Source organism: Daucus carota, chromosome 1 (genome assembly GCF_001625215.2).
Source record: "Daucus carota subsp. sativus chromosome 1, DH1 v3.0, whole genome shotgun sequence".
NCBI lineage: Eukaryota > Viridiplantae > Streptophyta > Magnoliopsida > Apiales > Apiaceae > Daucus > Daucus carota.
This window is the reverse complement of record NC_030381.2, coordinates 8421439-8434131: the sequence shown is the minus strand read 5'-3', so window position 1 is coordinate 8434131 and position 12693 is coordinate 8421439. Positions and strand designations below refer to the sequence as shown.

At 36.4% G+C, this 12693-nt stretch overlaps 1 protein-coding gene across 2 annotated transcripts; it reads right to left on the bottom strand.

The window, feature by feature from the left end:
• Positions 1–10584: 10584 nt before the first annotated feature.
• LOC108217569 (uncharacterized) lies at positions 10585–12025 on the bottom strand. 2 transcript variants are annotated; one of them, XM_064087918.1, is made up of 6 exons: positions 11958–12025; positions 11757–11856; positions 11600–11650; positions 11319–11491; positions 11038–11218; positions 10585–10898 (listed from the first exon to the last, which is right to left on the bottom strand). In XM_064087918.1, exons 4-6 carry the CDS (start codon positions 11465–11467, stop codon positions 10758–10760), a joined length of 471 nt encoding a protein of 156 aa, XP_063943988.1. In that variant the 5' UTR covers positions 11468–11491; positions 11600–11650; positions 11757–11856; positions 11958–12025; the 3' UTR covers positions 10585–10757. The 2 variants fall into 2 exon arrangements, with proteins under 2 accessions (XP_063943988.1, XP_063943985.1); XM_064087915.1 differs by lacking the exons at positions 11600–11650; positions 11757–11856; positions 11958–12025 and having other exon boundaries at positions 11319–11589.
• Positions 12026–12693: the final 668 nt, after the last annotated feature.

The following is a 12693-nucleotide window of genomic DNA, read 5'->3' as shown; positions in this document are numbered from 1 at the left end:
TTGTATAAAGACAAGAAACCATATGTCAAACATCTTCATGTCTTTGGAGCCAAGTGTTTTGTTCTCAAGGATAGTGAAGAGAACTTGAACAAGTTTGAACCAAAGGCATCTGAAGCAATTTTTGTTGGTTATACAAATAATGCTTATAGAGTTTTTGTAATTGATTCTCTGTCAGTGAAAGTTAGTGTCAATGTCACATTTGATGACACTAAACTTCCAAGTATACAATCTGCTGATCCATCTGAATCTCTGAAGTTTGATAACTATCCAGATTCAGATTCAGATGATGATGTGCCACCTGAGGTTGCAACAGGTGATGACAACAATGATGATGATCCAGGCAATGGTGGAGGAAATGGCAATAATGCTGGAGATTCCACTGATGCTAGTGGTGGATCATCAAGTCAACCTGGCAACAACTCAGGGGGAGCTGGTGGATCAACTAGTCATACACATCAGCCTAATGATAATACTGCTGAATCGTCAAGGACACAACTTCCAAGGGAAAGGATTTGGAGTAGAGATCATCCCTTTGATCTGATTATTGGTGATCCTGATGTTGGTGTAAGGACTAGAAGTGCTACGACAAATGAATGTCTATTCTCTGGTTTTCTATCACAATTAGAACCAAAGAAAGTTGATGAAGCACTTGCTGATCCTGATTGGGTTCTTGCCATGCAAGAAGAACTCAATCAATTTGAGAGACAAGAAGTCTGGGCCCTGGTTCCAAGACCAAAAGGAAAGTCTACAATTGGATCTAGATGGGTCTTCCGTAACAAGTTAGATGGTGATGGCATTGTTGTAAGAAACAAAGCCAGATTGGTTGCAAAAGGTTATTCTCAGGAAGAAGGAATTGATTACGATGAAACCTATGCTCCAGTTGCTCGTCTTGAAGCCATCAGAATATTTCTTGCATTTGCTGCACATTCCAACTTCAAGGTTTATCAGATGGATGTGAAAAGTGCATTTCTGAATGGAAAGCTAGAAGAAGAAGTATATCTGGAACAGCCCCCTGGCTTTGAAAATCCAGAATTTGCTGATTTTGTGTACTTCTTATTCAAAGCTGTCTATGGGCTCAAGCAGTCACCAAGAACATGGTATGACACCCTCTCTGAATTTTTAATTGAAAATAAATTTACTAGAGGTGTCATAGACAAAACTCTCTTTTACAAATTGCATGATAATGATATGATATTTGTTCAAATATATGTTGATGATATTATATTTGGTTCTACTAACGATAACTTGTGCAAGAAGTTTGCTAAGTTAATGCAGAGTAATTATGAGATGAGTATGATGGGTGAACTATCCTACTTCCTTGGTCTTCAAGTAAGCCAAAAGGAAGATGGAATATTCATTTGCCAGTCAAAGTATGTCAGAGATCTTCTAAGAAAGTACAATCTAGAAGACTCTTCTCCGGCAAAGACACCCATGGCCACTGCCACAAAGCTTGACCAGGATAAATCTGGTAAGAAAGTTGATATTACAAGCTATCGAGGTATGATTGGCTCATTACTTTATCTTACTGCAAGTAGACCAGATATCATGTTTGCAACATGTTTATGTGCTAGGTTTCAAGCTGATCCTAAGGAATCACATCTTATAGCCGTCAAAAGAATCTTTAGATATCTTAAGGGTACACCTGGTTTAGGTATTTGGTACCCTAAGAATACTGGTTTTGACTTAACCGGCTATACAGATTCTGATTATGCAGGTTGCAGGATTGATAGAAAGAGTACGTCTGGAAGCTGTCAATTTCTAGGACGTCGGTTGGTTTCCTGGTACAGCAAGAAGCAACACTCTGTGTCCACTTCTACTGCTGAAGCTGAGTACATTGCGGCTGGCAGTTGCTGTGCTCAGATTCTCTGGATCAGAAATCAATTAAATGATTATGGTATTTCTGTCGACAAAATTCCTATATTTTGTGACAACACCAGTGCCATAGCCATTTCAAACAATCCAGTGCAACACTCCAGAACCAAGCACATAGATATCAGGTATCATTTCATTCGAGAACATGTCATGAATGGTACTGTGGTGTTACATTTCGTACCCACAGCTGATCAGATTGCTGACATCTTCACTAAACCACTTGATGAATCCACTTTCTCTAAGTTGGTTTGTGAACTAGGGATGTTAAATATGCCATGATTCTCTGTGTATATATTATATATTTGTTTTATATATATTATCATATTTTTGTGAATTTTCTGTGTAATTAGATGTATTTTATTAGATTTTATATAATTGTTTGTAAATTATCTGATAATTTTCTGTGTATTTATGCATGTCTCTGTAATTTTCTAAGTGCTGCATACTCCCCTGTAATATTCTCCATGCATTTAGATAATTATATGTATTTATTTTGTATTTTTCAAATTTAATTAAGCATAAATATTAGTTTTTAAGTTAATTCATTTTAATGAATTAAAGTTAAATTCATAAATATTTATATTTAATTAAAGTTGAATTTTACAAAATATATGTGTAATATATTAAATCTTATTTGAATTAGGTTTTTGATTTTATATGTAAAAGGTTCTATTTCAAAAGAAAATCAAAAATCATAATATTTATATATATATATTTCTGTTTTTAATTTTATTAAACTCGGTATGACAATCTCTAGTATTGTCATACCAAGTCTGTTTGGCTGATTTGTTTCTCGGTATGACAATTAGCATTGTCATATTAAGGTTATAACGCGTGTCGCATACTCTTTATATCAGATCTCGGTATGACAATGTCTTATATTGTCATACCGAGCGATTCTCTCAACTGTTCAAACCTCGGTATGACAATTGATGCAATTGTCATACCGAAGCTTAAAACCCGTATGACATTTCCGTATATTGTCATACCGAATTTTTTAAATTCGTATGACATAAACAGACTTTGTCATACTGTTACTTCATCTTCTCCGTTTACACACACAACTCCATTGTTTTTCCCTCGGTTTTTCAAGTTTTCTCTTCAAAAACTTGCTGATTACTTGATTTCAAGCACGATTTTGCTTGCTGGTTACTAATTTATCGATTTCTAAGCCGTTACTCTGCCCGTTTTTGCACTGATTTCACCGAGTTTGACTGGGTTAACTGGGTTCCCCAAGTTCGAACGAGTTCGACCGATTCTTGACCGAGTTTGTGGCTGGGACGTCGTGCATTACTTGTGTAACTCAGCTTTGGGATTGATTATTGGTGGATTTATTTGAAGTTCTTAAAACCCTAACTTGGATTTCGAAATTTTAGGGTTTTTAAAGCAATTTTGAGATTTGTTGGAGTTAATTGGAGCTTTTTGGGACTTTGTTGGTTTATTGTGGATTTAAATTGGCTATTCACAATTTAATTAATTTTTAATTCGAGTTTAATCAATTAATTCGAATTATTAATTAATTGGTTAATTGTTATTTAATTATTAATTGAAATTTACGAGAAATTTGAGAATTCACATTTTATTTGAAAAATTCTCGTTTAATTCAATTTTTAATTATAAAATGGCTGGCCAATTTGTGATCGGGGAGACGAACTACAACGGGTACTTAGACCCTGATATCAGTTTAGTGAGATTCCGACCGTGGGTGAGATTCCTGAATAGTCAAAGTTTAGTCAGCACGGCGATCACCGCTCATGCTGATTTACAGATTCGACCACTCCAGGACTTTTACTCTTCTGCCATCAACACGACATTGCTGGAGAGCTTCCGAGTCTCGGGAAATATTGGTGCTGGACGAAGTATCACTATATCTGTGGATGATGTAAATAGGATTCTTGGATTTCCACGCGACAACTTTGCTGAGATTCCTACAGATGCTGAGATTGTCCAATTCTTTCAGACCATTCACTATCAAGGAGAGATTCATCTACCGAGAATGCTGAAAGGGAATCTTAAACCAGAGTGGGACTTGTTCTTCGATACGCTGGCAAAAGTCTTTTCACCTACCACTCGAAGCAACTACAACATCATATCTTCCCTTCTTCAGATCATTGGGTTCTGTATTGTTCACAATCGACGAATCAACTTTGGCAAGTTGCTTCTTCAGTCGATTTTAAAGAAGTTGGGACCACTCAGCAGCCGATCAGTTGCACAGAATCCCAAAGTGGTGTGCTTTTTCCCTCGGTTCTTAATGCTCTTTCTGAATGATAAGATGACAGACGCGGAAAAGAACTCTTATTTCAATTCTCCAATTGCACCAACTCTCCGTGTCTGTACCAAACTGATGAAATCTCTGACCAACAAGAGAAAGCATGAAAATGTACCCCTGGTCATAACTCCATACTTGTTTGAACAGTTCAACGCTCAACAACTACTGCATCCGTTTCAAGTGGCTCAGGAACAGCAACAGCAACAACCTCAACCACAACCAGAACACCTACAACCTGAACCCCACCAATCACCACATCAATCTCCACATCAGTCACCCCACCAATCACCACATCAATCTCCACATCAGTCACCACACCAATCACCACATCATTCCCCTCTACATCAAACACACACAGTTGAAGACGAACGTCAGGAATACAACTTCTTCGAAACCCAACCGTCTTCATCTGAACCACTACCGCAACAACAACACACCCACTTTTACCCACAAACACAATCAACCTCACAACCACTACCTGCTGACTCTACCTCAAATCCAGAGTTGCAGTCCTTTCGAAAGGACCTACAGGTAGCTCAGGTACTTTCTGACTTCTCTTCTAACTTTAATATTGATATGTCAGATTATGTTTGTGACCTTGATTTTGTTTTCCAGCCTACCAGCAATGAACCTGACAACACACAGGTTCATAACCTAGCTGAAGATTCTCTTCAACAAATATTCGTTTCTCCAAACACATCAACCAACACTTCAATGCAACCTGTTCGTAAAGTTGCGAGGAAACGGAGTTCGAGTAGTTTATTGAGTCAACCCGCAGCTCTGTCTTCCATTAAGAAGCCAAGGTTGGAAGCCCTGGAGACATCTGCAGCCTCATCCTTGCCTTCCCAAAAAGGCTTGGACTTGGAACAGGCAATGAAACAGTCTCTGGACTCATTCTCTCAACAGAATGATGCCATTGAAGTTGACCGTCCTGCCACGGTACCCTGTACAGAGTCAAGCACTGCGCTAGCACTCACGCTAGTGCAAGACCAAACAGATACACAGGTTACTATGTTTACTGATTGCACAGATTTTCAAAATCCAATTAGTATGTATGAAAACTTTACTGATCGCACTTTCTTTGATGATCAGGAGGAACTTGGCAGCTTGCAAGTAAATCTGCCCTCGCAGGCATTCGGAGGACAATTTGTTCCTCCACTACCTTTGAACCCATCTCAGGGGACATTGGTAGTTTACACAGGTACAGCTGGAAGAGTGAATACTATGAGTGAAGAAAGGCAAACACCGAGCGATACACATGCACGTGAGGCTAGTGAAACAGCTTTGAGTGTACGTGAGGTGAGTGCACACACTGACCCGGCTCTATTTGAGGAACAAATGTCTAAGCTGAGAGCTGAATTAGCCCGAATGATTGCTGAAAATGAGAGGCTAAAGGGTGCACAGTTGGTGACCCTAGAGAAGAAAGCTGATGAAAGGCCATCCAGTTCTTCCAGGGATGAGCTTAAGGGAGAAATTCATGGTTTGACTGTCGAGATGAGATCTAATCATGCACTGTATATGTCAAAATTTGAAGATATCGACAGGAAACTGGATCAACTCCTCAGGAACTCAAAGTCAGATGCTGATACCTCCAGAGAGGATCCCTCAACTAAGGGGGAGAATAGAAGAGATAGAGGAGGAGATGGAGACAAAGGTGACAGGGGCAATAGTTCGAATCAAAGTAACAAAGGGAATACTTCTGAATCTGCTCCTGACAATTCTGGAAAGTCTAAGGGCAAAGAGCCGGCACATCAATCTGAGAATGTCTTTGATTCTGATAACTATGATGATTTTCCACAAGACATGGATGATGATGACGTCTTCGATGCTACCTACCGTCAAGCAGAGGAAGAAGGCAAATTTGAGGAGAGCTATCTGTTTCAGGATGAAGAACCTGTTGACCCTGAACATGAAGAGAATGTCCGGAAGTTTAAAGCTGAGAATGAAGCTAGGAAGCGTAAGCTTCGTGATTACCAGAAACTTCTAGAGGACAAGCTGATAACTGAAGAGCAAATCAAGATAGAGAAGCAGAAAATCTATGATGCTGCGTGCAAGCAGAAGAATCTTGATATAAGAAGGAAAGTTGGAAAAAGCTGGGACATCGCAAAGAGGATTTTCAATGGACCTCAAAGGGAGTCTTTCAATGACAGAAAGTTCCTATCTCTGATCTACGATCTTCGAGAGGTAAACCCTGACGAGGATATCTTTATGCATGCCTTCGCTTTAGAAATTGATTACTTGACTGTGGGAGTCAATAACTTGCTAGAACAGTGGGAGCTGATTGTATATACACGGAGAAATGGTTCATTTAGATTATCTGTTGAATTTCTTAAATCATTCTCTGTGTCTGAGCTTTGGGTACTTCGCAATAAGGTAAAGCGATGCTCCAACCTGAACGAACTCCTTCGTGATAAGCTGTTGGATTGTGCTGTCTTCAACAGTCCACAGGTTGTCAAAAACCCATACAGTATAAAGTTCATTCACAAGGAGCTCTTATGCACTGTCAATCTAAATGAGGAGGCTTTACCTAAGTATCCTGCTAAGCGACTGGCTCTAGCATCCACTCTACTACGAACCAAGGGCTTCGCTTCTAAAGCCAAGTCTGATGCTGATGATGTGATTCTAGCTTACTGCACCCGAAGGAATATTTCTCAATATTTCCGGAGGATGAAGAATGTTACAAAGGCTCAGCCATCAGACTTCCGGGAAGACCCTGTAGAGATGGAAGTGTTACATCAACTGGCTCTGGCACGAGAACGTAAGAAGCGTGGTGAGTCCACTACATCAGAAGTGCCATCCAGAGAAGAACCGTCAACTCCTGTCCTTCACAGTTCAGATATCGAAGAAGGAGAAGTTGATCTTTAGATTTGTTAAGGAATTTGTAATATATGTTCAGTAAGAACATCCTTATGTAATCTAATGTACTTGTTTGAATTCTGGTGAATGTTTAATGAAATACCAGAAACTTTTTGCTATTTACAATTCATGTTTAATCCTTTGTCTTATCAGTTAGTTGAGTTATCCTCTCGATAATTTGCATGTTATGATAACAAACAAATAGGGGGAGATTGAAAGGCATATGTTAAGCCTATTTGTATTTAAGAGTATCAACTCAACTCTGATAAGAAAGAAAGTAAATTAGCAAGCACTATTGAAGGAATCCGTACGAAGAACGTCAAGTGATTTATTAAAATCATATATCTGAAGAATTTCAGGATGCTGCTGCACACCACTGAAAGAAGTTCATTAATATGTTCAAGCCTCAGTGTACAAATAATATTTTGTAGCACGTCCAGAAGTCCAGAAGGTATAAAGTTTTAATACTTTATTTATTCAGAAGATTCCAAACTATTTCTACTGATGAAGATGAACTACGAAGACAAAGACTCGATGAACAAGCCACTTCTCAAATGTTTATTTGATAAAGAATATTTGATTCAGCTAGATACAGATGAACCAGACAGTACATTTGTGTGTCAGCTACTCCGATTAAATATTCTGCATCAACAATAGGTGGTCGTTCAATCAAGACAAAGAATCAGATCTTTTAAAGGAAGTCAGAAGACCTGCTGCTGAAGACTATGCTCAATATAATTATTCTTTTAATTTATTCACATCTCTAATTAATCATATAAGTTATATAATTTATTTATTAAATTGATTCACACTTGAATTAATTTAATTTATGAATTTATATGATTAATATAATTAAGTGAATAATTATTGAATTAATTATATTAAAGAAAATCAATTTATATTGATTTTGGGCACGGTATGACAATCATATAGATTGTCATACCGCCCCTGGAAGGTTCCATTTCAGCTGGCATGACATTATTCTGTTTGTCATACCGAATTAGACTTGGCATGACAATACCCTGCATTGTCATACCGAATTCATATGGTATGACATTGTTAGGCATTGTCATACCGATTCTAACTTAGCCCCCAAGTCTTACAGATTGTCATACCGAATTTTTTTCAGTATGACAATGCTTCAGATTGTCATACCGAATTTTGTATGGCATGACATTAGCACCTTTTGTCATACAGATTTCAATTTTAGTATGACATTAGCTCACATTGTCATTCTGATCTTTGTAGCATGGTCATACCAGCTTTGTCATACAAGTTCAAGTGATTTGCCTATAAATAGGCCTTCACCTCTTCATTTGTAATTGTTCAAAGCTTTGTAAACTTTCAAGTTGTTTGTAACTTGCTATTCGTTATATCCACAGTTTTCTGTGCTTTGATCACTCGGTTGTTTTATTCACTAAACTAGAATACATCCTGTCGAATTTATTCTACGATATTTAGTGAACATTAAAACGAACCACATTAATTATATAACGACTTAAAAATTGTTATATTAATTAATTTAAATCTGATTAACAAGTTAAACTCCGATCAGATTATTCCGCCGCGATTATTTTGTGACGATTGTATTCAACCCCCCCCCCCCTTCTACAATCGTTTCTGGACCTAACATTATTGTTTACAACTAGGGAAATCAGTAGTTGATACTGCATTAATGACTATTTTGTACGATAAAGTCACTTTTGTAGTTGCTCGTTCTGGTAAGTTATGGTGGCAAACGGCGGTGGCTATTAGTAATGGTATGTGATGGTGGGAAGTCAAAAAGGTGTTGACAATATTCAAACGAGGTTCATTATTGCAATACAGGTGAAGATGATGATCATATATATTATATATATTTGTATGTATGTATGTATTTATATTTGAGAAATATGTTTTATATAAGACACTGATTTGTGATGTACAAACTGGTGATTTTTTAGTTAAAAATAGTGATTAAAAACTGGTGGGGACTAGTTTTTAGTTTGTGCAATAATTTTATTTGTATGGTGTACGATTATATTATATACTCTAGTGATCAAATACAAACTAAAAACCAGTACAATTTAGGGATATTCACTTTAAGAAATACTTTATATCACATTTTCCCAAATGACCGAGATCTTATACTTTATATCTCACTTTTCCAAGTGACCGGATCTTATACTTTACGTCACACTTTTTCAAGTGATCGGGATCTTATTCTTATTCGATGGGGCTAGTTTACGTCCATCGTCAAGTGAAACAGAAGTTTGACAAGGTATCGATGTGTTCTGAGAACGTTCGCAAACTACTTCTTGCACTTTTCTGGCGATCGAGATCACACACTTTTCGTGACTAAAACTGGGGAATTTGAAAATACCTTTCTTATTAATCACATATCAAACACATATTTTCGATAACAAGAACAAAAGACTTGAGCACAAGTAATCTAACAATATAAAGAAAATTTCACAATAAGACAAACAATATAAAGAAAATTTCCCAAGTCTACTCTCCAAAATACTATTTAAAAATGGGTCTTTCTAGTGTATGCCCATGGGCACACACTAACAACTACTTTTTGTTGAGGTGGAGGGTTTTTACTGGTCATGATTTTTGTGCATATGTAAGGGGCCATGATTATTAATGAATTTTAACCAATAGAAATGCTCCACCTACTTAAAAAGTGGTTATTAGTGTGTGCTCATGGCCACACACTAGAAAATCCGTTTAAAAATTTGGAGACTTGCATAAAAGTTTACTAATCACAAATAAGTTAAAATTAAACGAGGATCCATGAAACACATAGTACAAATGCATTAGTCTCATACCTAATACCTGTGAAATAAAGACTACCCTGATATCAACGGTAACATCCCAACTTTTCAGAATATTAATGATACTAAATTCAAAAATAAAATACATAATTTTTAAATCCAAACACCCGTCACAAAATAACAATTATAAAGGCGCAACTAGCCTCTATCATCCGCGTGACAAAATTCACCAAATCTAATATTCTCAACTCTGACGCACGCACATCAACTCACTTTTACACCAAATTTCAAATATTAAAAGTGTGAAAAACTTTTGTATATATTCTCTTACCATGAATATTATTTTCTTCAAAATTGTCGGCTTGTAATAAATAAAAAAAATTATCACATTTACATATTATTTGTTACTATAAGTGCTCTATATTTATGGCTCACATTTTGATAATACTAACTCAATTATTTTCTGTTATATACAGGCCAAAATTCTACACTACAACTGTTGTGAAAGAGTGTTGTAGGCTATGTGGGGGCTCGGTTGGTTTGATGAGCAAATTTCGAAAGGCTATACTTTAGCTTTAATGAATGAAAATGGTATCATAGTATGGTGCTCATATGTGTCCAGAAATTTCTTGTGACAAAAACATGATTTTATGTCACTTGGGTTTTAAGTTATATTGTTATCACTCATGCATGCAATAGGTGATATTCAAAAAGCTTCATCTTGTTGTTAGTCTGCAGATGCTGGCAAAAGCTGCCTACACCTACAAAAATGGTGGATACAAAGATAATAATTTATTATCCCACAAAAGATACAAAGTTACTCAACTGATTAATACATTAATATATATACAAATATTGATAAGTAGTAACTGTAGTTTCGATTAGTACAATAGCTAACAACAATCTGTGGTTTAAGCACCCATACAAAATGACCATTATCAACCTACAATGTGTTTGAAGTCAATTTCTAGAGGAAATGGAACATTACATATTAATCCATGCTAGTTAATCTTTGGTAGCTTTAGCTTGTGCTCATAATTTGCACTTTCCTCGCTGGATGGGAGTTGTACACTTGGTGAAGCCTTGTCGATTGGCTGCTGCTGAATCAAGGGTGTCAGCATTGAATTAGGTAGCAATTCGTCCTGCCAAGCATACGTAAATTCAATTATAGCAACGAGATCGATTGTGCAGGGATAGCCTATTAACCAAGGTTTGTCACTAGTAACTCAAGCACGTCATAATCAAAACTGCTTATATATGACAGTCTGCAAGAAATTGTACCTTGACGAGAGAGAAGGAGTCATGCGGAGGCAATAGAGCATTGAGGAAATCATGACTTGACTGATGCTGCCATTGTTGGAGACATTCTTCTTCACCTGGATTGTTTATGTGATGCACTCCCACACTCTGTGTCTCCCCATTGTTAGTACTCGTTGATTCATACACTCCTGGCGGGGAATTGCTATAATATGAATACAAACATCTATAATTATTATTGTTCAGGTGGAGATTAAGCTTGTAATTGGAGATAAATCGAACCAGACTTGACAGAGTCAAGGTACCTCAAAGGCATGCAAGTAGTGTCAGGGGATACTAAAATATTTTCGTGATTGTGACCGCTAACTCCACCGTTATTATTACCATTCATCTCTTGCCAGCAGTTCATCGCGTTGTTTCCAAATGAATTGGTTCCATTTTGGGCCTCGAACATTAGCTTTACGGCTGAGTTTATTTGCTTCAGGACAGAGTAAATAGCCAGTGGTTTACTCATGTGCATGAAGATAGAAGCACTTGTTCTTTATAAAAGTTTAAATAAAAAGAATGATGCATTTAGTTTTAGTACCTGCAGAGTTGATGGATCATAAGTTGATAGATGGTTACTCAGAAGGTATTTCTGCAGGAAGAAAACACGAAAAATGAGATGTACGGGATGAATTATTACAAAAATTCTGCATTCTTAATAATGAGCTTTAGAACTAATCAGGATTCTTTCGTACTACCTTTCACTCAGAGACACGCTTTAATGCCTTGGAAAGATTTTTTTCGCAGGATTCAAGTTCATCCATGGAAGTAAATCGAAGTGGATCAGGCTCGAATATCCTTCAGGAACAGACACAAAGAGATCAGCAAAATTACATACATTTGTTCAATATAAAGATTAGTGAAGAAAAATTGTTATTGTAGAATGGCTTTGATTGAACCTCAATTGCTCCTCGACCATCATGAGCTGTTGCTGTAAACCGTTGATCTGCTGCTGAAGTTCCTGACCACAAGAAAAAAAAAGTATTGATAAAGGGTAGGGACCGGTAAAGGTACCCCTATTTATTTCGGGATGCCTAGTTGACAAAAGTTGATTGGATATGTATTTATAAGCACATTCATCCAAAGTATTTCTATACATGAACAAAATGTAAAAATCAAATTCTTTTTAGTTTAAATTATTAGTGCATGTTATATTTAATTGTCTACCAAATTGTGAATAATTTTAAAATTATTAATTACATTTTAAATTTTAAAGTAGAATCAACTGAATCTCTATGGGACTCCTATGGTTCTCTTTCGAATAATAACACACACACAGATATATATATATATATGTAAATCAGTACACACACATATATATGTAAATCTTTATATTGAATGTATATAATTATTTCTATGGAATTTTAATTTTGTAATAATAAATGGCTTCGATGAGGGGTGAGCATTCAGTCGGTTCGGTCCAAAACCGGACCAAACCGAATGGACCGAAAATGGAAATTTCATTTTTTCCCCGGGCTGAATCCGGCCCAAAACAACCGAAATTATTTTAAAAACTAAAATTTATATTATAAAAGAATTAAATTCATTATTTTTTTAAAAAAATAATATTTATTAATCACCACCACTTCACCAAAGATAGATATAATTAGATTTATAAATTAGATATTATAATTA

Coding starts and splice junctions, on each gene's coding strand:
- LOC108217569 (XM_064087915.1), bottom strand. CDS start 11,533: ATGCACATGAGTAAACCACTGGCTATTTACTCTGTCCTGAAGCAAATA. Junction 11,219..11,318: donor ACTACTTGCATGCCTTTGAG/GTACCTTGACTC, acceptor TTCATATTATAG/CAATTCCCCGCCAGGAGTGT. Junction 10,899..11,037: donor ACTCCTTCTCTCTCGTCAAG/GTACAATTTCTT, acceptor TATGCTTGGCAG/GACGAATTGCTACCTAATTC.